We start from the raw sequence: 27,183 nt of genomic DNA, 5'->3' as shown, positions 1-27,183 counted from the left end.
CAGATTAACTGGTAATGAAAAGAATTGTTAGTTGCGGAACCCTAAGGATTTTTTGATCATTCCGGCACACAAATAAAGTTCTAAACCTAGAGAGTGTGGAGGGAACAGGGAACACTAAGTGAATAACTGCAATAAGGCTGTTTATTTGAGAGACTGAAATTCAGTCTAAATGTGAGGGTACAAATGAATCTTTGATACCCGACGGGTTCCGTATCATAGGCACTAATGGCGGTAGGGAAGCAATAAAATGACGCTAATATGATCCTTTAAAACGTAGGTAAACACTCGAGTGGCAGTTTATTGAAATGTTTAGTAAAGAGCGATTAAAGTTTAACTCCAGCCTGGTTCTTTTTTTTTTTTCATATAGGTGCCTTACTGTCAAAATGCTACTTTATTGAACAAATGCCATTTTTTAATATTGCTTCCTACAGTTTGTGTACTGCCTGGACTTGTGTTGGGAGTCCTCAGGAAACTAAAATTAAAAAAAAAAAAAAAAATACTGCCGTTTCCTTGATCACAGTCACACAAAGCAAATAGAATTATCTTTGACTTGACAAAGATGAATGAACAAGAAGTTCAAAAAAAAAAATAAAAAAATTAGACAGTCACAGTCCAAAGTGGGTCCTGAAGGAAGTCATCTGGAGCTACACTCTCTCAGTGCCTAGCTGCTAAGGTTAAGGTACAGTGAGCACAGTTCAGTCTGTCAGTGCTGGTGGTGTGTGTGTGTGTGTGTGTGTGTGTGTGTGTGTGTGTGTGTGTGTGGGGGGGGGGCAGACAAGGATTGAGAAGCTACTCCATGATGGCTCTGTAAATCACAGGCTCTATGTAGTCCCCCCTGTAACGTGAGTTGATCACTCTCTGTCTCTTGGACTCCTGGATGATCTCCTTCTCCTCAAAGATCCCGTCAAACCTCATGTCTGATGCTTTCGACTGCGGAGACAAAACACAAGGCTGCATGACAACACCGCCGCGCCTTTTCAACGCCTTTCACAGGATTAGACTTTTAAACATGTCAGGTGGAATACAGAGTCTGTTTGCGTGGTCTGGGTCGCACTCACCAGCCTGGATTTGACCCTCTTGGGGAGTTCCTCGTCCAGAGCGTAGACGTCGTCTCTCTTGGCTGTTAGCTGCGATCCATCCTCGAATTCCACCTGCATTCCGGAAATGTAGCAAACGACACAGTCAAGTGGAGCTAAACTGCAGTTTTCAAAATATGAGCAAAAAAAGCCAACCAGCCATCAACAACTTAACAATGGGGGAAAGAAACATCTTTTCTGTCCTTTGAAAGATGGACGGGAGGTTCCAGAGATACGAGGTTTGATGGCCAAGGCCAGGGGGATGTATTCACAAAACATTCTAAGGCTGAAAATAGCTCCTACCTGGCTGAGTTAGGAGAAACTCCTAAAAATGAGGGGAACTCAGTCCTAACTTTAGGACTCCCAAGAACCATTCTAAGAGCATTTTAGCACTAAAACCAGTTCCTAAGATGGAGAGAAATTTAGAGGCAGTCCAGGAGACTCCTGTGCTCACTTAAACCTGCTCACAGTCAGTCAATGCTGCAGGTAAAGCGACCTTGTCTCGTCAGCATTTTGGAAAGAAACCAGGCAAGTTAATTAGGATCCAATCGGTTCACCAACCTATCGAAGACAATCCGACAGCACCAGAGGTGACAGGCTGCTGCGGTATTTCAAGTTCCTCAGTCCTGCAATCTGCGTTTTTTTTCCCCCCAGAGTGACAGTAGTGAGGAGTTCAGACCCCGATTCATTGTGACTTTTGTACATTAAATGGTCACCAACTGTAATAAAATCAATAAAGCTGATTTCATGGCCATCGCTGGATTACCTAGTTCAAGAGGTGCTATATGTAAAATTGAATCAAAGAACATAGATTTGTCTGTCTATCTATATAAATATCTCTCTGTGTTCCTTGAGCATACGGCTCACCTGCCAACCAATCATTCATAAAACATGTCACTCATAGAAACTAGGATATCCCTGCCCCTTGTGTTTCTTTTAGTTCCTGTTTTAAGTTTTAATGCACAGCAGTAAAATCCTATTAAAAGTGCTTATGGCACCTGATAAGCCTTCAAAACTCATGCTTCTCTTACTCCAACTGGACTTCCAACTTAGCTTAGACTGCGAGGCCGCCAGAACACCTACAGATGTAATATTACAATCTACTTAAAATGTGTCCATCTCACTTAATATTCTCAGAAAGAGGGAGTGTTGTATTATTTTATACAAAATTTAAGATGCAATATGTAACACCATTGTGCACATTCCATGAAAAGGAGCAGGGAGAAGAAAAAAAAAAAAGAAGTAAATTACCTTCTACTGAAAGTTTAGCTAAACGTTTTCAGTGCTGTAGGATACAAATTGTTAGCCTATTGTGACTCAACAACAAACACACAAACAGAAGAAAAATTCACCTCACCAGGTACATGTGGATGGCATGAGCTGCCACAAATTTGGCTCCATACACCAGGCCGTCTGTCCATCGCACCTGAACCACCTCCCCCTGCGGTGGGGGTCCAAGCTGAGCACAGTCTCGGCTCTGACGGAAAAAAAACACACACGTTGTTCCTGAGTCCAAACTGACCAAAGGATTCGATTTTATGCATCCTGACGTGTGTATAGCATGACAAAAGGATTGAAAACACAAAACTTTTTTCCCCAAATCCAAATGGAAATGCCAACGCTTCTTGTGCTTGAGGCAAATGTGAAACACCCCACCCATTAATAGCATCCTCAGTGGTGATTATCTGTACAAGCCGAACGCATGTCAACTGTTTAATCTCAATGGACAAATCTAATATTCCAGTGGTTTCTTTCTAACTCCTGGTCGATGCAAAGCTACCGTCAACAACAATCAACACTTCCTGATGGGTTTTTTTTTTCACATTAAAAGCACAATTGAAAAAAATCGTGAGGAGGTGTCGAGTTTCATTCATGGTAGCTTAACATTGTTCGTGGGGAAAAAAGGCAAAGTGGAAAGTGTGTCCAGTTGGGGCGTTTGTGGCTGTACACTGAGGCAATGCAGAGCTTTAGGTGCTCTGAGCAGTGCACTGTCTAAACAAAGGCTCTGCCACTGGATCGTTGAGACAATCAAACAGGCTTCACCTGCCCCCTCGCTTGTCATCTGTCATTCTACCAGGGGTGTGGCCACATCCTGGGCGACAATGAGGTGGATGTCACTATCGGAGATCTGAGCGACCTGGAGAGAACCTTGCACTTTCTCAAGGTTTTATCCCCTTAATGCCTTCTTCTGGGTCCACGCTAGCATCAGCTATTCTACCATTGGCTTCTGCAGTTGACCAGCAGGTTAGGTGTCTGTTCCCCGTGACACTTTTAGGGCGAGAAGATTCGGAGCGGTCCGATGTAGGCTACCACGTGGCATCTATAGCTGGCATGTCACAAACGTGACTTTGTTTATATGAGATATCGACCTGCTCAGAGCGCAAGGAGACGAATCCACTTTGTTTACTGCCACTTCCAGTTATCCAGGAATTCACAGAACCACAGTTACCTCCGTAACTTCCATACTACAAGGAAAATTCTCTTCTTTTTTTTTGAGTTTACGAGATTTAGACAAACTAGCGGAACCTACCACGATATCTTCGGGGAAGAGATTGTCACTGAAGGAACCATCGTCAAAGTTGACTTCGTAGAATGTCTCTTTAGACAGCTGCACCACATCACACTGGTAGTAGCGGCCATTCTTGTGCTTGCATATCACCTTCTGTCCCACAGTCAGCTCATGCATGGCTGCTTTATTGCGCTGTCAGAGGAGATACAAGATATCACATTTTTGACTTGCTAATGTTGACTGGAAACTGCTTCGGTATTCTCTGATATGTGGGGCACCCTAGTGTAACAGTGTAAATAATGCATTTCTAGTTCACGGAAAGTCCTAAAACCAGATCCTCAGCCGCTCCTTACCTCAATCTGAGTGGGGCCTTTGTGTCGACAGCAGGTAACATGGACCACAAAGGGCCATTCATCTGGCTGCATGAGTACTCCAGCAGCCTGGGCACAGGTGGGGTGGTAGGCAGTGGGACAGCGGCCATGAGAGCACTGCACGCAGCAGCCAGACGCCTTCTTCATTCGCTTCTTGCAGTAGTAACATTTCTGGCAGAGATTAAAACACAGGAGAGCCAGGGCTCAGGAAACTGCAGTGCATTTGAAATGACTCGATGAAGGAGAAGCTAATACACGAGGGGCTCGTATTAGCTTGAGTGCAGTTAGACACTTTCACACTTAATAACCTCACATCCTGTTAGATCAATTGGCCTTCAAGATTTAAGCACGGATGGCTGGATAATCCTTCGGATTCCAGTCTGCCCTCGTTTGAATTCTGTGCGAGGACCACAGTTTGGGACCTAGATATACTGTAAAAGCTCAGATAGTAATGCTCAAATGTAAGCGCTCACCTGCAGAGAGAACCAGGCCTTTATTTGAGACAAGCTTATATTACCGACGGGCCATTACTTCTACTTCATCCTGTTATAAGTATATTTGATCATATTTTAGTAAGAAGACCTCCTGATTTCTGAATGGTCCCGTTTTAATTTACTCAACACTTCAACACTTCCTCCACGTTTACCTGTTGTCTTGGTAAATTCATGTCATACTGACCACTCAACAACATGTGCTCTCTAGTAAAATGCAGCTGATCTGTAACTTGACCTTTTTAAGCAGGACCTTCAGTATTTGGATCAAGAAGCTTGTGAAAAAGAAGGTGTGCCAAATGTTGTAGGCTACACTTGTTACTTCAATGTGACCGACGTTGACGTGATCAACATTCGGGTAACAATGAGTATTCCATCGGACTCGGTATTAGCAGATACCCAATATCAAACCGCTTCGATCAGGATTGGGTACATTCCAACCAGCTTTGAATGTCACGGTAGCTTATCCATAAGAAGCGTGACCGTTTCGATTTGAACTCACCAGTTTAAATCTCTGCAAAGGGATTCCACTTAAATCGACCGGACTTCTTTCAGTGATGTTGACAAAGCGCGCCTCCAGCACAGCCACTGCGCACAGCACGTGTACCCACCTGCGACACACACACACACACACACACACACGTTACAAATGGTACATTGGCTTCATCAAGCAGTAAGATGCCTGCTGCTGTCCATTTTCTAATCACTATAAAACTAAATAGTACACACTGTCACACATACACAACTCCTATATGCAAAGACTTGACATTTACAATGTAATGCTGTGTGGTATTGTGACATTATTTAGTTGAGGGCTGTGTTATATGGTTAATGGAAGTACTTGGGCCTAATTCACCTTTGAAAAGGTTTAACTGTGATCTGACTGTTGATGGATTGAGAGACTGATAGTTTTCTTATTCTTTTTCATTGACAGCTGATTCCTGTTAAATACAGAACGGCACTTATTCTACTGTGCTAACAGGGTTCGTTTGACAAGACTCTTCGCTTGGCTGTTTGTAATTTTCACCATTATCCATTAGGACAATAAGTCAGAACCCAATCGAAACCAAGCCAACCTTCCACATTATCAGATTACTGATGGAAAAGCATTCGCAGCATTGGGGAAAGTCAAAAGAATCTTTTCTGTGCAAAGAAGAGACTGTCCAGAGACAGTGTTTCGACAGCAGAAAGGTAAGTCAGTCGTGTGTTTGTTTGTGTAGCATTTGACTTGTGACCAAATGTTATCCTGTTCAAGGATAAAGTATTTATGTACTTCCCTAATCCTGATGACTCTGGAGCAACTTACTTGTTGTTGTTGGCTTTCTGCAAGGCTCCGCCTCTCAGCGAACATAAACAGCAATTCTGCAAACAGAGCATGCCATCAATCAGCTGTAGCTAGTTGTATTGTAGCTAGTAGGCCACTGAAAATACATTTGACTTGCAAGCCAACCTCATTATTGTGGGCGGTTAGAGTTGGCCATCAGAAAAAAAATTGGATACTCAGAAGGCTCAAATGAAACAACAACAACAACAACAAACCATATAGAGTAAATCCACCCTGGAGAGTTCACTGACCTCAGTCATGGCGTGGGCCTTGCAGCGGGCACATTTCCACTCCTTGCTCACACTGGCTGGATCCACACCGTAACAGCCTGGAATATAACAAACACAAAGACACTGACACACTGGTGTAACGGCTGATAGACTCACTGACCGTATTCGGAACCCGCCTACTACATACTACCAACAAATGCAGTATACAGGAAGAACTACATACTGCATTTCATAGTAGTACTCTTTATCTATATCTATCTATATTCTCTTAAAAGTGAAGCTTAGTGGTGGTGACGTTGAAGTAATGCGACCGTGGTGTAGTTTGTTTATAGCCTAACCTTAGCTTTTTACTTCTGGCGATTCCATTTATGCTTCAGAAATGATAAAGGTGGTGTTCATTAGTGAAGATTATCTTGCTGAACAAAACGCGTAAGTATCATAAACTTTTGTTTTGCCACGGAGCTTATTTTCTGCAATAATCCAAAATCCCATGGAACAATCCCATTAGCTTTTAGTCGAGGGAACCAGGGCGACGCTAACTTCTGGGTTTGCCTACAAAAACACTCTATTGGCATACTACATATTTGGTTTTGTTTGCTTACCGCATACTACATGCTACATTTTGGTCAAAGCAGTACGTACTGCTAGTATAGTAGGCGGTTTCAAATACAGCCGCTGTCATGTCATTATGAAGGACTGTTAGCATATGCTACCACCCACAAACAGTGTTTCAGCGGCGCAGGTTTAAGTGGTCGCGTTGTGCCGAAGATCTGCTGTCTAATTCAGTAGTAACAGATTTCTGTGCTAATGACGTATGAGGAAATTGGGGGGGAATGAAAATTTCAACTTCAAGTGCGTGTGTGTACTGACTGGTGTGAATCCGGACGCTGCACTGAGAGCAGCTGATCAGGAGGCTGGTTCCGTCCTCCTCTAGATGAGGCGTGACGGGCTGCTCCTCACACTCGGAGTCCTCCTCTGTGGTGGTGGTGAAGCACATCTCCGGGATCAGAGGTTTGGTCCGCATCCGCCCGCCGCCCACCATGACGGGACCGTCTACGCTGTTCGCACATTCGGTCTGACAGCAGGCGCACAGAGCACACAGAAACACGGGAGCTTGGCAACACGTCACACGGCGAGTAGCATCCTATTCTGAACATGGACTTTCCCTAAAAACTGCAACTTCCCTCCATTGACAACTTACTGGTTCAAAGGACACTTGTATTCCACCCATCCAGGTTATTATCCTCCATAATCTCTGTTGGTACCTCTGTACATAGCACCTGAGGCAAAATCTGATGCACTTAAGTACTTATTGGCAAAACCTGATATTATGTCTCTGTTATATTACAAGATCTGCAGCACATTCATCAAGGAGACTGTAGCATGTGTCACAGACAAAAATTTTTTTAATTTGTGTGCAAAAATTGATAAATCATGCTTTTGAATTAATAATTTGTGTGCAAGAATGAACATAATGCGCAACAACATTTCATTTTGCACTTCAAATTTAAACTTGCCCTTGAAGTGTTAGGCACTCCAGCGATTTAGTATTCCATAGTTAAGTTGTCAACACACATGAAAATTGATGCTGCAGAGGTCGACATATATCGACATGTCGATATCCAGTGTGGTCAGGATCCAGAAACATGGGATTTCCCATAATGCAACTGGACTGTTTCTTTCTTCAGACCCTCCCTGCCTCCTGAATGGATACTTAACATGTTAAAAAAGTTTCAATCACAAATGGAGTGGTTATTACATTTTTTTTTTCTCTCATCTTGGTGTAGCTCATTAGATGACTAGAGTCTGGTCTGGTGCCAATTACCTGTTGGTATGTGTGGAACAACATGCATATGGAGCAGTATGGAGGTTTGGAGCCCATGCGCTGGTTGTACTCCCTCTCTTTCTTCAGGTTGGGAGGTCTGCTCTGCCACAGGTGAGCCAGGTGTTTGGCCCAGCTTTCCCCTTCCAGACCACCTTCCTCTACCGGGGGGGCCTCATGTGGAGCCTCTGCGGCACAAACAGCAAAGTTAACATTCAGATCAAATGACAACTACAGAGCTAAAGCACAGTTCTATAAATGTCATATTCAGTCGATATCAAACACGACGGTGAGGCGTCCCGCTCAAGTTAACGTTAATGCGACAGACCTTCGTCACTCATGCCGTCCTTTATGAGTGGATGGTGGCCTGGCAGCTGCCCCAGATCACTCTGCGGCTCTTCATCTCCAGCTACCTCTTCTGCCACCTGCTGGAGAGACACCAATACTTATTGCTATATACTTATACTTTTTGCATGCTTACCAACCTAATACTTGCACCACATAGCCAAACACATCACAGTGAATGTTCGTCGTCTTTATTTTGTCTTGTGTTGTTTCTGTAGTGTCTCAAGCATACTACTGTATATAAAGATGGACGACATGACAGCTCCCTGAAAGTGGGGTTAGGGTTTAGCCTAACCCTAATCCTGATGTCTGAGCATCCTTGAAAGCAATAACAGGCCAAAAGCTGCATGAAGGCAGGGACCTGATCGCTGCAATGGATTCTAGTCTCAAGTCTTTACACAAAGCGTACTGAACCAATGGTTGGAAAAATGTCAACTATAGTGTACACAACTTATAGTTGAGCATCTCAAACATGCAAAATAAAAAACACTGTTGTGGTCCATTAAGAAGTGAAGTACAGTATCAAATGTGCGTAACATCTGTGTCCACTCACAACATGTCTAGAGTCTGTCTCCGTCTCGTCGTCGCTGCCCTCACTCTTCTTCTCCTCCTTGGGCAGCGCCTCGCCCTCTCCGTAGTCTCCTTTGGCATAGCTGTGAACGTGCAGGACGTCCGCGGGGCTCAGCGTCCTCTGAAATAGTTTGTGCGCCGGGCTGCAGCTACTGATGCTGCCCAGCCGAGGCTCCTCGCTGCTGCCGGCCTCCTCGGAGGAGCACGGAGCCGCCACCTGGCTCTCGACAGGCTCGGGAGGACCGACGTCTGCAGCGGACACGCCGTTCTTCTCCTTTTTTGAGGGGCTTCGTCTGTTTGACGTTTTCTTAGCGCTGGCTTTGGACTGAGATTTAGTCTGTGGCTTGGAGTCTTTCTCCTTCTTAGGCTCCGGCTTGACTTTGACCGCGTCTGAAAGAACAACGCAGCAATGATCGTCCCGAACCATTACAGTTGGTTACATCCTACAAAACAACTACTTACTGTGGATTTAGCCTAATACACTCTAATTAGGTCGACATGTTAGTATGAGGGAAATTCCACCTGGACAGCTTTAGCTTTCGTTTGTTCGCTGCAGTAATTTTATTGGAAAATAATCATCTGCACACAGTTTTATTAGCTGACTGAAATATTAGCTAGACTGAAAATGCTCCCATCTTAAAAAATACTTTTCTTAGTATGAACACAAAACCCAAAAGCAAAAAAAAAAAAAAAAAAGATCTCTAAGAACTGTGCGGTACCTTTATCTGGCTTGACAGGGACTTTAGTCGGAGACTCCTTGCGCGACAGCTTGGCCTTCTGTGGCTCCACCTCCTCAGTCTCCTTCGCGGTCAGCTCGGGCTTGACGTCTTCAGAGGCTTCGATAGCTTCAAGCTGACGCTTTGTCCCAGCCTGAGGCTTTGGACTGATGCAAGGAATGACATCAGTGAAGACGTGTCAGACAGGACTCAAAGGGGAAAGACTGTTTGTCATAGACTAGTGGCAGCAAAGCAACTTGGTCAAGTAGAGGTATGGTGAACAGACTACACTGAACCACTATTGTCACGGACCGAGTCAGGAGTTTTTACTGGCGACTGAGAGCACTTGTCAGCCAAGTCGTGATACACAGTACGTTACATCCTCGCTAAAAGGTTATTAAAAAAAGACTACAAAAGCCACAGAAACAATCCGATTTGACAACTGAGCCATTAACCTTATAAACAGTGCTCGTACAGTGTAGAACTAGTTTTGTACTGAACTGGACGCAACAGCTTGAACTGGCAACAGACCGAACATACTACTGAACTTGAAGACGGTCAGAACCAGCCCTGAACAGTGACTACAAATCTGTGGTCACTGGCTATGTAGTAATCGAACTGAACGAAACTATTTGAATCAACAAAAGTTTTTGGGGATTTTTAAAACTCTGGAGTAAAGACATTTAATTTCACTTAATTTATGACTGAAATCATTTACTCGTGTTTATCCAATTGATGATTCAAATACTTATTTAACATGGGTTGTGTTGCAAAGAATACGCTGTGTAAATAGTTGATCATTGACATGGCCTACAATTCACATCCGCAGGAGATAAACCAGTGAATGTAGTAAGACATGTGTAGTAGTGGCGAGTGTAAACCCAGACCTTTTGTCCTCCTGGACAGGAGCAGCGGGCTCCTCAGACCCAGCGTCACCGGGACTCTCTTTTGAAGGCTCGGCCTCGTCCTCTTTCAGAAATTCAGCAGCCTCCGGCGTGGGCTTGGAGTGGTCAATGGGAGTGTTGTCTTTCCCTGCTTTCCACAGCTTGTAGCGGTCGGGCTGAAACCTGCGCACAAACACATCCATGGAGATCTTCACCATGTCCTGACGGCACGAACACTGGGGGAGGGGGGAGGAGACACAGATCAACAGTTTAGTCCAGGTTTGAGGACAGTTGCAGTCGTTGTTGGGATTGATAGTATTCTCTTGAGTAATTCTGATATTCTGGTTCTAAGGGGACGATCCCAGGAGTGTTTGCGGGCCCAGACCTTTTAGAACCATCAGGTCAAGGTTTTCGCTTGCAATGTTAAAATCTAAACTAGATATGCTGAGCACACTCAAGCTTCCCAGTGGATGATTCCCCCCCGACATGATCAGGACAACGATGCTTACCCTTTGATTTTTGACCCCATTACTTCTGCCAACCTCAGGATGAACCTGACATTTTAGCCTTACTTGCTGGTAAGGTTTTAAGAACAGAATAGTTAGTTAGTATGTTCCATCCAACACTGACTGTCTGTTCGTTTAGGCCGGTGTGAAAACTGAAGTACAGTCTACTGCGCACCAAGCAACGGGACCGAGACCACTTGAAAAGGAGGGTCTCAGTGTGCTTTCAGTCGGATTCGGTGTGTTTGTGACCGACCATGGGATTGTATGATGACAGATATGTGATTTTGGCCTGAATTCAAAAGAATTACTACTTCAAAACTACTATCAAATCCATCTGCTGATCATGGGAATTGTCAATAGTAGTCGGTGTGAAAACGGACCAACATTCTTTTTTTGCCCCCCAGACCAAATGATCGAACTACAGGTGTGACAGTTACCCAAGTCTTGTTTTTGGTGATTATCGCTTAGTGCTTGCAAGCTAGGTGTGTCAAGAAAATAATGTGACACCATGAACCACGTGATTAATCATTAAATTAAGATTTGCATCAGTTTAAATTCTGTGTCTGCGTACCAGCGTCGCCTGTTTGCCGTAATCAATCCACCGCTGGGTGGCGAAGTTGGTCGACTCGGCGCAGTTGAAGCCATGGTTGAAGCCGGCATGATAGCCGAACGGGAACGTCACAATGAACTGACCAGCCTCCTGAGTGACCTGCATATAAAAACAGCACAGAATTACAAGAGCACTTCCTCCACAATGTCACGAGGTCCACACAGAGTAAATGAAAGCTCACCTTCTCAAATGGTATGCCGTATTTTTTGAGGATTGAGGGGGAAATTAAAGTCATCTTGTGGCGCAGGAAGGCTTCACAGCTCTGAGCATTCCCTGGAAAGAAACCTGGAAATACAGGAAAATAGTGAAGATGACCCTCCCTCTGTGGTGTTTATGAATTTTAAGTTAAACTCTTGAATGGGACTTGTCAATGTAATTGTTGTTATGGTCTCTGAGGTACTTTCCATACAGTACTGTAGCAGTTTTGACTTCCTCTTTACAACCACTGAGCATGACCAGTAGATGTGACTTGTGGCACCCAGTAATGTGTAACAATAGTGTGAATGATCCATTTTCTTTGGGGATTAGAGACAAATGAGATGAGTGCCTGTTGAAGCTCATTAAAATCCATCTTTGGAGTTCTGCGAGAACCCATCACATACCCTTGGCAAGTCGTTCCAGTCTTTTCCCGTGCTCTGGTGGGACAACATACCTGAAGAGCAGCAGAAGTACAAATACATAACATATAAAATGATGGCGGTGATATTGGCAGCAAAGTAAAGCTCGTTTTTACTTTGGATGAGATCTCTGCTTGTTTATGGTCGTTTGTTGCTTTGGAGAACGAAGACTATAAGTAAAAGTGCTTCAGGGATGATGTATTTTTGTGGTCCAACCCGGAAGTTAGCATCGCCCTGGCTCCCTCCACTAAAAGCCAATGAGATTATTGCAAAAAATAAGTTTTATGATACTTACACGTTTTGTTCAGCAAGATAATCTTCACTAATGAACACCACTTTTATGATTTTTGAAGCGTAAATGGAATTGCTAGAAGTAAAAAGCTAACGTTAGGCTATCAACGAACTACACCACAGTGGCATTACTGCAACGTCACCACCACTAAGCTTCACTTTTAAGAGAATATAAATAGATATAGATATATAGACACATAGAGTATAAACACAAGGCGGCTGTAAAGGCGGACTAGTGAGTAGATGACTTTCCGTGTTCGGCATGAACACGTTAATGTCCGCAACAACCTCTGTAGTCTCATTTAGCCACTTGTTAGCAACCACCTTTTTTAAGACACGTAAAAGCTTCAAAATCCACGAGTGGGGGTATCTACTGACGCATTTTATGTCATAGAACCTTCTCCACTAAAAACAAAGCTAATTTACATGGCATTATATTCAAAACCACTCAGCTGAAAACAATATAGTTGAATAAAGTTTTTTTTTTTTCTATTTCTAGTTTCCATGCCTAATGCTCTCTTCTGGTAAATATAAAAACTACAGATGTATGTGATATGTTGAATACATAGCGTATACTGTGTTCATTTAAATTATTACAATGTATGACATGTGTCTGTCCAGCAGTGTGAGGGTGTGTCAGTGACCGTACCAGGACTTTGGCTCTCCAAAGTGCAGGTAGTTGATGCTGTACAGATCCATGTCCTCAGTGTGCCACGCGAAGGCACTTTTCCACATCCCAAAATAGAGGTACGGTGTGTTGACCCCTTTGATCTTGATCCCGCTCTCGTTCTCCACGGTGTCCAGAATGGTGTTGAGACGGCCGATGTTCCATTCAGTCACATCCTGCAAAAGGAGGGATTCAGCAGAGGGCCGTGAGTCGCGATGACGCGGATGTAAAAATGCGACACATGGCACCTTTTAACTGATCAGGAAAACAAGAAATTACTAAAGAATGTGTGGGATTGAGTGTGGGAAGCATAAAATTCCAGTTCCAGATGGTGACACTATCCAACTTATTACCACTCACTGGGTCATACAGCGTTCCACTGACATCAGCCCCATAAAGGGGTGGGTTGAAGGTCAGGTTCTTCCAAAACTTCCTCTCCAGCTCCTCAAAATCCACATATCTGGGATTGCAGAACCTAGGGTGAGAAATGTTTTGAGCTATTCAGAGAAAACCATTTGAAGTCCAAGGATCAATCAAAGTGATTATAAATGGAAATCACACACTGGACCAGTTTATCTACATTATAATCTTATAAGTCATAGTGTGAAAGACATTTATGAATCGACTGTGGCTCATAATCTGACTACGTAAACTGACTTGTCCATGTTGGAGGTCTTGCGGAACTCGTGGACGGTCATTGGCTTCTTCTGGATGTTGTACTGCGTGAACAGTCCCGATTGGCCGGTTACCACCTGCTGAATGGGAGCGGGGATCACGAGGTCGTCGATGTCATCGTACGTCCGTCTGGGTTTCCAGCCTTTAGGCGGAACGACCTGCGAGAGAAGAACAGAACGGAAACAAAATTCAGTTCGAGAAAAGACATGACGTGCTGTGGAAATGTATAATATATTACAGTTATTTTGTCATTTTTGCTACCACCAGTGAAACTCAACATATCCTGCACAGATGTTTCACATTAAAAGCCTTCCATCAGCTCAAAAGGACATAATCCCTCCTTTGCCTGGTATGCTTTTAATGTGAAACATCTGCAGGGGGTGCTGAGTTTCATTGATGTTAGCGCAACAGCAATCAGAAAGAAAGTAGATGCAGTACATTATGCCAAATTTACCATGTTAACTATTGGAGTACACTAATACAAATGTAGATTTATTCAGTTAAAACCTGAGTTAAGGGCATGTATATACACCTGCCCTCTTGACCCTATGACCCTCACCTTCTTCAGCCCATTGCTCCAGACCTCCTTCCTTTCCTCACCCACCTCATCAGTACCTCTTCGACAACTGGTTCTTTTCCTAATATTCTAAAAGCAGCTGTGAGAGAAACCTCTTTTAAAGAAACCCACAATCGACCCTTCTGATGTAAGGAATGACACATCCGTCTCTCTTCTTCCATTTCTTCCTGAAAACATTATGCCGTCCTAATTCAACTTTCTGCACGTCTCCACCAGAACAACCTGAGCCTTGCCATCCCAGAGGGAACTCCACACTTCTAGAGCAGCCTCCCTCTCCTCCATTGTCATCCTGGTGAACCGCCAGATCCTCCTCTCCACCCTCAAAGAACCAGGAGTCTCAGGCTCTTCACATCCTACCTCAAGGACCCCACTTACAGCGTAACATGGAGAGAATCTGTGCCTGAACCCTGTGCCTTCACCACTCGGCTAGTCTTCAACCTACTCAAGTTCTGCCACACTACACCGCTCCTCGAATCCGATTCAAGACACTGGACACTTGCCTACCGTGCTGTGAACGGCTCAGGCCCATCCAGGGCTTTACAGTGCGAGTACTTCACTTGCCCCTGAAAATAGATATGTGTGAACCGGAAAAATTATTTATTAGCACAGTGTGCGATTACAAACTAATCATTTAAAACTAAGTGAGATCGGGAGCACCAAGAGAAATCCCGGTAGGCCGGTCGCAGCCCATTATACAAAAACAATAGCCAGCCCACATCCTCCTCCTCTTCCTCAAGATCCTCAACACCAGTTCAACTGTTGGTCGAGGTTCTGTAGCTGAAGACTGACTGAAGGCTAGCTGGCTATTTAGCTAACATTATATCAGGTGCCTTTTGTTGTTTTGTCCTAAATGTTTTCATTTAGAAGCACTTGTACTCTTGCTACTGCCAATCAGGTTGCTACTCCCTCACTACAAAGATGACCCAGATACCGCTCAACAAATCTGTCTGTCTGCTGTCCTGGATCCACAATGGCGGGACGGGGCTCCCCACTGACACCAGGACAGCCGAAACTCTACGCATCTTCCGTTTCTTACTCTTTCTCTGTCTATTATCGTTTCTATATGCAGCACTTGAAGCAGTTCTGCATATTTACATCAAGTTGATGTGCATACACGATTCTTGCAGTTTTAGGGTTGTCGCTTTGGAACCATCAGTTAAATAAATGTAATGTAAAGTAATGTAATAACCTGAGAAAAAACACAACAGATCCTACTTACTTTTGCCATTCCGGCTTTGTGTGCTCCTTGCGACTCCATATAGGCAATGTACCGGCTGAAGTCCTTGAACTCCTCTTTGGAGGGGGTGAACGTCATTATCCTCGAGCCCAGGCTTTGGGCCGCCATGTCTGTGGTCATCTTGGGATTTATCCTTTGACCCCTGAACTCTGATTGGTGGAGAACATGGACAGGATCATGAAAACGTCGAGCCTATGTGTCTGACAGTTACATGTTTGACTGTGTCTTGCTCACTTCAAAGCAGTTTCTTAAAAAGGACCCAATCTACTTGACTGTAATAGGCCATCAGAAGTACACTACTGAAGGTGTTCTCCGATTCAGGAGTTAAGGGATAATATAATATTATAATAGTCTTCTCCATTGTTACATCATGTAAAGTTATTGAAACAGTACTATATATCAGTGGTTCTCAAATGCTTTCATGTCAAGGACCCCTAAACTGACACAAATTACTGTATACCACTGTATACCACTGTATATATACACACACACACACGTACATATATACATAGCTGTTAGACTCAGAGTCAGATTAATGATATTTTTATTCCGTTTGTGAAACAGGAAAAAAGGCGATTTAACTGTGTTTTCGCCATCCAGACCAAAAAATCTGATCTAGCTCAAAAAAACACTATGTTTAGACGGTTCAAACCTGGACTAGGGTTGGACTATAGAGGACACTAGAGACTGTTTAAAATCCTATTTCGAATTTGTGGAAGCTTTATTGTATCTGTAAAAATGTTTTAAAAATTAAAAAAAAGAGGACAAAATGACTGTCTTTCTCCCCCCAGACCACATTAGACCAGGTCTAGACCAAACTATACTTCAACTTGTCACACCTGAACTTGATTAACAAGCAGACTCCAGAGACCTGGTTCCAGACGACAGAAACCACTATAGCAGGTAGTCAAACCTGGCCTTAATTAATATGGACACCGAAAAACAATTTTATAACCCAGTTTCAGGTTTGTGAAACCATTATTACCTTTGTGAAAACAAAAAACTCCATGAGTCCTGAGTCCTCCAATTAGACTACATTAGTTACGTGATGTGCATTACAGGAATCCTTTCGTATACAGTTAACCAACCAAGACGTTCAACTTTTAGCTAGCAGGTAACGTACTCTGGCATTACGGACTTTACTAGCAGGACTTGGGGGGCTGCCGTGTAACAGTGATTGGACACCACTCCTGACTGATTCTAGCTTAAGCCAGTGATTGGGCGAATACCACGTCCGTCACACGCCGTGGCCCACTGACAGCGCTGCTCCTCGGAAAAATATTTAGCTAGTCCGCTAGCTAACATGCTAACTGCGAGATAGCTTTCTCTGCGTCTCGGGTGTCAAAAGTGCAGTCAACAGAAACCAAACCACTGTCATACTCAGGAGTAAACAGCAAGTAACCAACATTTACAGACAATGTGAGTCGCCCTGTCAAACCGGATAATACTTTATTGAAAGCCGAGGCAACCGCTAAGTAGCGGACTCAGAGATCTGACAGCTGCCTCCGCTCTCAGCTAACCAACTAGCAAACATGGCTTGTTGCTGACCGTCAGTTTCTTGTGCACAAACTTAAGAGCTACTCCTACTTTCCTGCAAACAAACTCATTCTGAAGTGTCAAATATTAACTTACACGCGCTGAAATGTTGGCGAGTTGTTATTTCCTCAGATCACAGGTAGTAGAGTAGAAATACAGACATCATCAGTCCGGGTAGCAAAGACAGTCCTCCATTATTCCAGTGACGCATGCCCAGTGTGTGTTTGTTTACATGGAGCTCGGCGGGAGGTGCTTCCGTAGTCCCCCAGCCAATCACAACGCCCTCTTTTCCAGACCATGCCTCATACAGTATGTGTTTCAAATGCAGAGAGCTCAGCTGATAAATAATGCTGCACCAGAATTTCCTAGTCTGTCAGAGATTAAAAAACACACTTTGGGAGAAATTCTGATTATTCTGATATTTTACTGCACTCTATCTACCCCCTCAGTCAAATTAGATATATGCATATTTTAAGCTATATAATATGAATAGATACACAGTAATTTAGATCAGTATTCAGACCTCCAATTATTCAATCTAACTTTCAAGATGAACCTACTGTGATAATCATCCTTGTGTGAAATACTGAGAGTGAGGACAGCCAAAAAAAAAAAAAAGCCTACCTCATCTGCCTGTAATATATGTACGTACACAGACGAGGTGACAAATTCAAGGGAAAAAACCTGAATGAAGGCCCATACATGTCACGAGGGCTCACTGAATGGTGTGATGCGTATCAAAACGATGTGAATCATATGCCGTGGCCTTCGCGGCCACCAGATCTCAACTCACCTGAACACCCACCGTATGGGAGATTTTGGAGCGACGTGCCAGGTAGCAGTCTCCACCAACATCATCAGAACACCAAATGAGGGACTTTATTTTGGAAGAATGCTGTTCATCCCTTTGTTCCACACACGTGGAGAATCCATGACAAGGCCTATTCAGAGCCATAGCTGGCACTGTAGAAATACCAGGCACCAAAAAAATTATTTAACTGATAAAACACAAGTTCTGTAAATGTTATCTCCCTACAGTATGTGATGGCCTAAATGTCAAATAAAGACAGCCTGAAAAATGTATACACCACGTTTTCACAGAGCTACGAAGTGAAAGAGATCCACCACGTTTCTATTAAAAAGCCAATTATTCAACTTTATTAACATCAAGGCTTTCAAGACATTTTTCTTTGCGTTTTTATTAACAAATAGAAAACAGATCATGTATACAACAGATGGGACCCCTACAGCACAACTGTGTGAAATGAATCCGTTATAGAGTCCAGTTCGTCCAAGACCACCTCACGTCGTCATCTCATCCAGTGAAAACCACGGAGATCCGCCGCTGAGCGTTGTGAGTCTGTCCGTCTACAGTGACAAAATAGTTGAGCTGTAATATATCATGTGATCCAGCGTGATCTGCTTGTGTGTCCGGTCTATGCCAAGCCATGTATGCAAAACAGAGAGGTGCGGGTCATAAGGTGAGTGGGAAAGTCAATAATCAATTTGCTTGACCACAACTGGGCTATTTTTGCACCAACACAATGTCAATGGAACTTTTGTGAAATGAGTATGAGCACCGGAAACCAGATTGCACGTTAGAAGTTTAGTTTCAGCTGAACTTCAAGTAACAACCAAAACGTCTCACCTTAAAAACATCTAGCTGGCTGAGATGTGATTTTGTTCATCATACTTTCTGATTTTTTTTTCCCCCTCCAGATGATCTAATAGTGCCCCCACACATTCCTACATTTTCTCAGAGCCCCACTGTGAATGCTTTAAAGTTCAGCTGTGAGCTGCGTTGGGTTTCAAAAAACACCAACAGGTCCAACATTTTCAGCGTTTTAGGTGCCGATAGCTGTTATAACAAAATCAGGGAGCACACACTTAAAGTTTGTTTAAAGGATTCTTTTCTTAAGTCAACAAGTATTGTAAATATTGTGTGTGAATCAAAAGCCTGATATATCTTCTTCCTGAGTGCCACAGAGCTCCGTTGCTGTCAAGAAACTATTAAAAACACATCAGTGAGCCACACTGTTGCTCTGGGTGACATGTTCCTTTCATTACCATGAACACACACACTGTAGTTCATTTGAACTCAATCCCACATACACCGTCCTGCTGCCCCAGATACTCACTAGAGCACCAAATGTGGATTAATCCTCCGCTGTAAATAGCCCCCAACAAAATGCACTATTTCCGTCTGTTTGAGTAGCTAAAAACTACAGTGTCAACCTGTTGTAGGAAATTACTGAACCTTTCTCTCGAATTTAAACTATATATTTGTGAGCCATTTCTAAAAATGCATGTTTGGGGCTGAGAGCCACAGACAGGGTGGGGAAGTCTGAAAGTACTGGGAGACAGACGGCCACTTTGTTGGTTTTGCTGCGTTCATGGCATTTGCTGACGATAATAAAATATAGAATATAGCCGGCCTCGTCCTTTAAGGTTCAGTAGCAAGTCTGACGTATGCAAGTCTCAGTATCTTCACATAAAATGGGGGTGTTGGAGTTCTTCCCTGGTGCCATTATGGATTTCTTTTTTTTCGTTTTTTTTATTCATGCATGGAGCATGTGATCAGTGTCTGTCATCACACTTATTTCACAAAAAAAAAAAAATCTCACAAACAGTCCGTCTGTGTGTAGTCTACCTGAGTCCACCTTAAGAGGGGATGCGGAAACTTCGGTGCACGTGACCTTTTCCAACAGCTTTATATTTCTCCAGATCTCTGTCAACAATTGTTGACAAGGAACATGCTAGTGGTTGTTCGGATCTGAATAGTCTCTGCATGTGTATAGCCGTAAGTTTATTAAACTTTATCTGTTTGGTAGATATCATCATCATCATCATCATAATCATTCTGTTGGATGTCAAGACAGGAAGTCAAACCCACATTTCTCCCTAAATAAGACCAACTGAGTAATGATAACATTAGAATATCATATCTATGGTACAAAATAAAATGATTAGCAGCTGTGAGTATATGCTCTCCAGTATTAATAACTTGAAAGTGTGTTGAAAATACATGTCCTTTGTGCTAATAAAAATAATTAAAAAAAGATAAGCAAATAAGACATAATAACCAGTGTAAGTGATTACAAAATAAATTCTAAATATTCATAACAAACTATATTAATGAGGAATATAAATGAAAATGTGTTTTTGCTATCAGGAGGAGGCAGAAATTGGGGAGTGAAGGGAATATTCAGTCAAGAATCAGAATGAGGCGTGACTACAAGTCTTTCAGGGTTGGTTTTGGGGAGGGTTTTGGTGTGGGGTCTGTGGCAGAATCATGGCACCAGTCCAGGAGGAGGTCGTCCGGTCCCCTCTCCTCTCCCCTGTTTCCTGCTGTGGTCACCTCCTCTTCAGTCCTCCTCATCAGGCCGTACGGACTGATGGAGCTGAGTGGATATGGCTCGAAAGGAGACACCAAACTCTTCTGAGGGTGTCTTTCCGGGTGGGGTTATGTTGCATAGTGATCAAAGCTTCCCAGGTACTCCAGAGCAGCCCGGTAGCACAATTGGTACTGGTCCTAGTGACAAAAAGCAGTATTTTTGGTCAGTTTGTTAGTGGGAAGCCAGAATTAAAGCTAATAAATAAAGAATGAGGAGTATTGAGATATTTCAGGTAGGACATATATGTTTGCATTTGCAGGGCTGCAGCAGCTGATCATGTACAAAATGTGGAATGGAACTTCAGTACATTTACTTAAAACTGATTTCTGGGCAACTTGGGGGCTAGGGAAATAAGCTGTGAACACAACATATTAAGAACAGAGTTGATAGTGAGTTGATATGACAAACAGAACCGATTTACACATCCAGCAGAGCAACATTAGCTTTCATCTGAAGTCAGGCTCTGTCCCCATGATGGATTTAAGTCTTCTTTGAACTCTGATTTGGATCTGCCAACTCCTGTGGGAAATATCTGGCTCTTTAGCTGCTAAATGCTCCACTATGTTCAGCAGCTAGATGCTAACTGTGTCTGTCTGCCGTTGGGTGCTGAGCAGGTAGTGTACAGTGGCTTTATCAGGCGCGAGGCTGAAGACAACGCTGTGAGGGCAGAGAGACCGACCCAAAACACAACCAAAACTAGAGACCACCTTGTGATGGGTCACAGCAACCGCGTTGACGTTCTGACCAATGAGTGCTCAGTGGTCATTACTGCATTATTACATGAGTTCTCAGCGGTCATTACTGCATTATTACATGAGTACTCAGCGGTCATTACTGCATTATTACATGAGTACTACATTATTACATGAGGACTCAGCGACCATTACTGCATTATTACATGAGTACTACATTATTACATGAGGACTCAGCGACCATTACTACATTATTACATGAGTACCCAGTGGTCATTACTATATTATTACATGAGTACCCAGTAGTCATTACTACATTATTACATGAGTACCCAGTGGTCATTACTATATTATTACATGAGTACTCAGTAGTCATTACAACATTATTACTTGAGTACTCAGTAGTCATTACTACATTATTACGTGAGTACCCAGTAGTATTTACGACATTATTACATGAGTACCCAGTAGTCATTACTACATTATTACATGAGTACTACATTATTACATGAGGACTCAGTAGTCATTACTGCATTATTACATGAGTACTACATTATTACATGAGGACTCAGTAGTCATTACTACACTATTACATGAGTACTCAGAGTTCATTATTACATTATAACATGAGTACTACATTATTACATGAGTACTCAGTAGTCATGGGTTGGAGCATTTTCTTTTGTCTTCTCATACATTCCAGCAGCAGTGTATCATACCTCTGTCTGCACCATGGCTGGCCTCTGAGTTCGGAGCGTCTTGACAGTCTGGAAGAGGTCGACCACTCCCTCGTACCTCATCCTCTCCAGGACGATGCTCAGGGTAATGAACACACCAGTCCGCCCAACGCCAGCACTGGTGGACACACACACACACACACACACACACACATTATTAGACTCTCATTACAAATCACCAACATACACATGTGGAGCACAAATCAAATCATGCCAGGAAACAGGAACCTGACTGTGAGACATGGAGTCACCACTTTGACAGCTGCTTATGTTCTATAAAGTCATGTCAGGATGAAATCAGAACTTCAGAAAATCTCCAAAGGATCTTGACAAGCTAACTCAACTGCTGTATTTGCTGTATTTGACCCTTCTGACTATTATTATATAGGTTGAAAATGAACTCAGGAGGCAAATAACTGCACATACATGCCCGAAAATCAGTCTCATAATAAATTCTACCTTTGTGACACTTTCATCATTTCTGAGGCTGCAGTTTGTGTAAGGTAAGTGTATAGTAAGTAAACATTTATACGGAATATTCAAATATAACAGGCACATAACATTTCTTTAATCATCTTTTGAACATGCATTGACACCAAACCCACCTCACACACCCTTATAACTAAACAACAGATTCACTGGTCAATGAATCAAATTAGAAAAAAAAAAAAATAAATAAAACAGATGTATAACTGCAGTAACATTAACCGTAATAAATCAATAAACGTGTACGTGCATTAGGTGAGTATGAGGCTGTAAAATCCAAACCGGTTGACTGTCACTATCTGTTGTTGAAAAAGGTCTTGACGTCTTGTAAAATAAAATGAAAAAGTAAGTTGTTCATTACAAACGATAAAGATTTGACTGCTTTCCATTGTGTCTTAACAAATCTGTCCATCCGACACCTGACGCGCATAGAGTCGGATTCGTAGTCAAGGACACATCAATCTACAAAATACATTTTTACCTTTACATGAGGAAAAAACTAAAAACACACACACACACACACACACACACACACACACAAAAACATATAGTTACCTGCAGTGCACAGTGATTGGTCCATCTTGTCCAAATTGCTCCTTGGTTTTATGGACTTGGCCGATGAAGTCGATGAATCCCTCCCCGGTTTTTGGCACTCCTTGCTCTGGCCAGTCGGTGAACTGAAACTGCCTGATGGTCCTCGACTGACCATCCTGATGAACGCACATGGAAATGGAGGCAGAGACTGTAAGTAATGCACGCACATCTACAGCCCACTCCTGTTAGATGCAGTAGCGACCAGGTTGGACATTATGTGGTCCGATTTCAGCGCATAACACAGACAAGAGTTTTCTTTTACCCCCGAGCCATTTTGTCTTAAACAGCAGCTACAATTTCATCTTTAATTGTCTTTTCAAGTAAAGCTGAGAGACAAGTAACAAAGAACAACACTCACAATACTCAAATGGGAAGAAAAGAAAAGAAATGCTACACCCATGTATTCATATTTCGTAAAACAATGTTCCTTACTACATTTAAACTATACGAGAAATAAAATATCATGATCTTCAGCTTTGACGCCACCGTGTTTTTGTATTTCTGTGATGCTACCACTAGAGGGCGCCAGAGTCTGAAATGTCCAAATCCCACACACAGGAGCATTAAAGCGCAGATGACCTCTCAAATTGACCTGGGCCCCCGTGTTCATAAAGCTTCCTGGAGTTGAAATTCTAAGAATTTCCCCTTACATTGAAGACTAGATCCTGATAAAGATGAAAGTTATTTACTTTAATGGATCTGTAAAAGACGCTAACACAACAGTGGTAGACTTTAAAAAGTCAGTGGCTCATGTTGCAAGGCGAAGCCCCGAAGAACAGCAACAACATCAATAAATATAGCAGACCTGTCTCAGTCACGGCTAGTCACCTGTTCTTCTTTCCGGGCAGTGCACAAATCCTCCTCCTACTTAAGTGCAAGTAAAATTCACAAAATGCTAAACCGAGATGGAAATAATAAACATCTGCATGCGATGAAAATGCCACTCTGCCAGCACAAGCATACTCAGTTATAATAAATAAAATGCCCTAAGTGATGCTGATGTCCGTTCCAATTAACATGAGCTGAGCTGAAGCCGTGCTGCCTCATGCAGCAGCAGCAGCAGCCTTCGCTGAGGAGAACCTACCCTGGCGTCTGTGACTTTGAACTCTCTCAGGATGTACTGAGGCATGTTGTACTCAGCCATGGGGTCCACAACAAAGTACTGGTAGCGCGCAGAGCGCTCAGCGGGCCAGTACTGATGGCACTTTTCCTAGAGGACGGAGAGAGGAGATGTATTTCAACAGACCGATACGAAACCACTATAATTACTGTAGCTGAAGCCGGTAAAATGAAGCCACAGGTGAATGTTGTGGAATGGACAGTCACTGTTAAGGGACAAGTAGTTTAGTGAAGTGAGGGTCAAATTCACCTGTTAGGCCAAAAATATGCCGTTGGGCCCCTGCTGACCACCCCCACCTCCCTCTCTCTGTGCATTGTGTATGCACCCTGTCTTCATTTCATTATTTAACCCAGGAAATAACCAGTACTCCTATGCTACCTGGTTTGCTGTTGGTCAATAGAGTGTTGCAGGGATGACGTATTAACTCCGGAAGTTAGCATCGCCCTGGTTCCCTCGACAAAAAGCCAGTGGGATTGTTCCATGGGATTTTGGATTATTGCAGAAAATAAACTCTGTGGCAAAATGAAAAGTTGATGATGCTTACACGTTTTGTTCAGCAAGATAATCTTCACTTGTAAACGCCACTTTTATGATTTTTGAAGCGTAAATGGAATCGCCAGAAATAAAAAAAGCTAAGCTCCACTTTGAAGAGAATATATAAAAGATATAGATGCTAACTTCCGGGTTTGCCTGCAAAAATACGTCTTCCCTGCGTCTCTCTATAGGTAACATCATTTAAGTTCACACAACCTACATGTTAATACACTTAACATACTTAATTACGATTCACTGGTGACTCACAGTAACAAAATCTAAGCATCGTGAGTGCACATGGAGGTATGCTTAGTATACTGAAAGTAATCTTTTTTTATGAGGAGAAAACTGTACAGAGGGATATCCGCAGGTATTGGAAAACCCCTGGAGCTTTTTAAATGCCAGATTGAGCAAACTTTAGATGCATTTCATATCCCCGCAAATATCATGGTCAATCACACTGAAAAAATGAAGCGAAGCAAACAGTAATTAGTTTAATTGAATGTTTTCCCCTGGGGACAATGAACGCTTTCGTTCTGAATTAGCACGTTCACATGACTTTTCCTCAGACGTGTAGATTTAAGACTTTCATTTGAGTCAATCTGATTTAATGCTGTTTTGTAATGAATGACATGACATTATGGTGATGACGGCGATATGACTGTGATGTGTTACCCGTCCCATCTCGCGGAGTTTGGTGAGCATGACCACAATGGTGGAGTTGTGCTCCCACAGCATCCTCCAGAAGTCCTCTGTGGTCTCGGCTAACGGGCCCTGGGTGGCCATGTACGCTCTCTGCTGCCTGCAAATTGGAACAGAGACACGTCTGTGTTTACTCCTTGGGGTTCTGGCAGCGCTGCCGTGATATGGAATTCCATTTCAATTTTTCTCCCTCCTCAGCCCTAGCCGTGGTTCTGGTGCAGAATGTCATTTCACTGTAATAAAAACACAGGTGACGGCGGATAAATAATGACGGGGGTCATCAAAAAGCTTCAACACGCGGTTGTGTCGTCTGTTTTGCCCAGGCTGGGGGCAAATTGGATGAGTTTTGTTTGTGGACATGCATAGCTGGATGAACCTTCTACGGGGCCCAAGGGCAAAAATAAACTGAGGGCCCCCTTTCCTCTTGCTCTCAGGGATGCCAGGTTTGAACACCAAACAAGGCCGATCAATCCAATCGTCATAGTAGTAGCCCAATTTTTTTCACATATCGAGGTAAACACGGATTATTAAGCAGCATGGAGCGCAACACTGTTCTCTGTGCTATACAATGAAAGCGGTAGAATACATATGGCATCTTAATAATGTGTCATAATTGAATTACATTAAATGGCAGCACTCTAGAATACCAATATAATAAAGGTATTTACACATAGGAACCGCCTTAAAGGGGCTCTGTGTTTTCTTGTAAACAAAAGTTATGTTTACATTCAGTGTTGCCCACTCAAATGCATTCGGCGTATCCTTGAGCCCTAACAAACAAACAAACAAACAAACAAACGCCTTTCCTTCCTCATGAAACATTTGCAAAGCCAATTTTTTAAGGACGTCAAATCCAGCATTGTTTACATCCGTGTTTGTTTTGCGAGCAGCCTTCTTCTCCTCTGCCCTCACTGGCGTCGTTGCATCGTCGAATCTTGGCGCGTGACCGCCACCTGTTGATCAGTGGAATTGTGTGAAAGCATTGGCAGAGCTGTGTATTGCGTGCGCGTCCCCGTGCATGAGGTAAACAAACTGGAAAACGAACAAAGACTAGTCCACGGTGTCACAAGGGGTCGGAAACTCCACAGGGACCCTTTAAGGTCTTTATCATTTCAATTGATGAAATGTGATAATTGGTAACCAACCGACACACAGTGATCCCGGGGCTTTGCCTGGCTGTTTTTTTTTTTTTGTATATATGAACTGAAAATCAAAATGAAATCTTAGAAAAAGAGTTCTTGCTATAATATATATAACATACATCTACCTATACTGTACATTAAGAATTACTGAGTTTTGCCTTCACCACGTCCATTTAATAGCTTCTAGTTCCAGGCAATGTCATCCCACAACTGTTGAATGAACCTCTCAGGTGTTAAATATTTAATTTTACACCACCCCCTTAAAGTAAATTTGATTCAGTCAGCTGTTGCTAATGTGCGCGCTGATATTTAAATGTTTTTTTTGCTTGAACACAGACCCCTTTTTTAACAGCACTGTTAAAATGACAGATGCCATCACAGCTGCTCAGCCAGGCTCTGGGCGATCCACCGGAGCCCACTAGCGGGCAGTGTTGAAGCATGCAGCGGAGGGCTTGGGTAACTCTCCCAAGCTTTGTGTGCCTGAGTGCCACTGCAGCACACATGCTGAGTATTTTCTGTTATCTGTATACATCAGAGCTCTGTCATTTGTGTGAAGCAGTGATGGCTGGAGGCACTGCTGTTGCCTTTGTCCACCCCTGTCCTGCTCCCTGTCCTGCTCTCAGAACTAGTATTTGAATACTTCGTAATACAACAACCAAATGTAACGTAGGACCTGCTGCCTGTTCTGGCCAGTAGCAGTTGAACGTGGACAGCTGGCAGAGCTTGT

At 43.1% G+C, this 27,183-nt stretch overlaps 2 protein-coding genes across 2 annotated transcripts in view; both read right to left on the bottom strand.

Moving 5' to 3' along the window:
- Nucleotides 1-259: 259 nt before the first annotated feature.
- On the bottom strand, nucleotides 260-17,215 carry kdm4aa (lysine (K)-specific demethylase 4A, genome duplicate a). Its single transcript, XM_070908360.1, has 22 exons — nucleotides 17,151-17,215; nucleotides 15,501-15,667; nucleotides 13,687-13,862; nucleotides 13,390-13,504; nucleotides 13,012-13,205; nucleotides 12,057-12,106; nucleotides 11,636-11,739; nucleotides 11,416-11,553; nucleotides 10,342-10,574; nucleotides 9,458-9,621; nucleotides 8,722-9,128; nucleotides 8,152-8,251; nucleotides 7,827-8,011; nucleotides 6,872-7,076; nucleotides 6,023-6,099; nucleotides 5,754-5,809; nucleotides 4,950-5,058; nucleotides 3,939-4,127; nucleotides 3,607-3,777; nucleotides 2,434-2,553; nucleotides 1,059-1,151; nucleotides 260-930 (listed from the first exon to the last, which is right to left on the bottom strand). Exons 2-22 carry the CDS (start codon nucleotides 15,636-15,638, stop codon nucleotides 790-792), a joined length of 3,165 nt encoding a protein of 1,054 aa, XP_070764461.1. The 5' UTR covers nucleotides 15,639-15,667; nucleotides 17,151-17,215; the 3' UTR covers nucleotides 260-789.
- Nucleotides 17,216-18,233: 1,018 nt separating this feature from the next.
- ptprfa (protein tyrosine phosphatase receptor type Fa) overlaps nucleotides 18,234-27,183 on the bottom strand; it is a 221,827-nt gene continuing 212,877 nt past the window's right edge. Inside the window, exons 31-35 of the mRNA XM_070909026.1 lie at nucleotides 25,288-25,414; nucleotides 24,043-24,168; nucleotides 22,920-23,074; nucleotides 21,861-21,996; nucleotides 18,234-20,586 (exon numbers count right to left, since the gene is read on the bottom strand). Coding sequence (XP_070765127.1) covers nucleotides 20,518-20,586; nucleotides 21,861-21,996; nucleotides 22,920-23,074; nucleotides 24,043-24,168; nucleotides 25,288-25,414 — 613 coding nt within the window. The 3' untranslated portion in view covers nucleotides 18,234-20,517. The remainder of the gene's footprint in view (nucleotides 20,587-21,860; nucleotides 21,997-22,919; nucleotides 23,075-24,042; nucleotides 24,169-25,287; nucleotides 25,415-27,183) is intronic.

This window comes from Enoplosus armatus, chromosome 7 (genome assembly GCF_043641665.1).
Source record: "Enoplosus armatus isolate fEnoArm2 chromosome 7, fEnoArm2.hap1, whole genome shotgun sequence".
NCBI classification, from domain to species: Eukaryota; Metazoa; Chordata; class Actinopteri; order Centrarchiformes; family Enoplosidae; genus Enoplosus; species Enoplosus armatus.
This window is presented reverse-complemented; position numbering and strand designations above follow the sequence as displayed.

What these genes read in the sequence shown, in the direction of transcription:
- kdm4aa (XM_070908360.1), bottom strand. Translation starts at nt 15,638, where the DNA reads ATGACCACAGACATGGCGGCCCAAAGCCTGGGCTCGAGGATAATGACG. An exon ending in AGGCCCACGCCATGACTGAG is followed by an intron (nt 5,810 to 6,022) that starts GTCAGTGAACTC and finishes CTCTGTTTGCAG; the next exon opens with AATTGCTGTTTATGTTCGCT. An exon ending in TCTTCCCCGAAGATATCGTG is followed by an intron (nt 2,554 to 3,606) that starts GTAGGTTCCGCT and finishes TTTTTCCGTCAG; the next exon opens with AGCCGAGACTGTGCTCAGCT.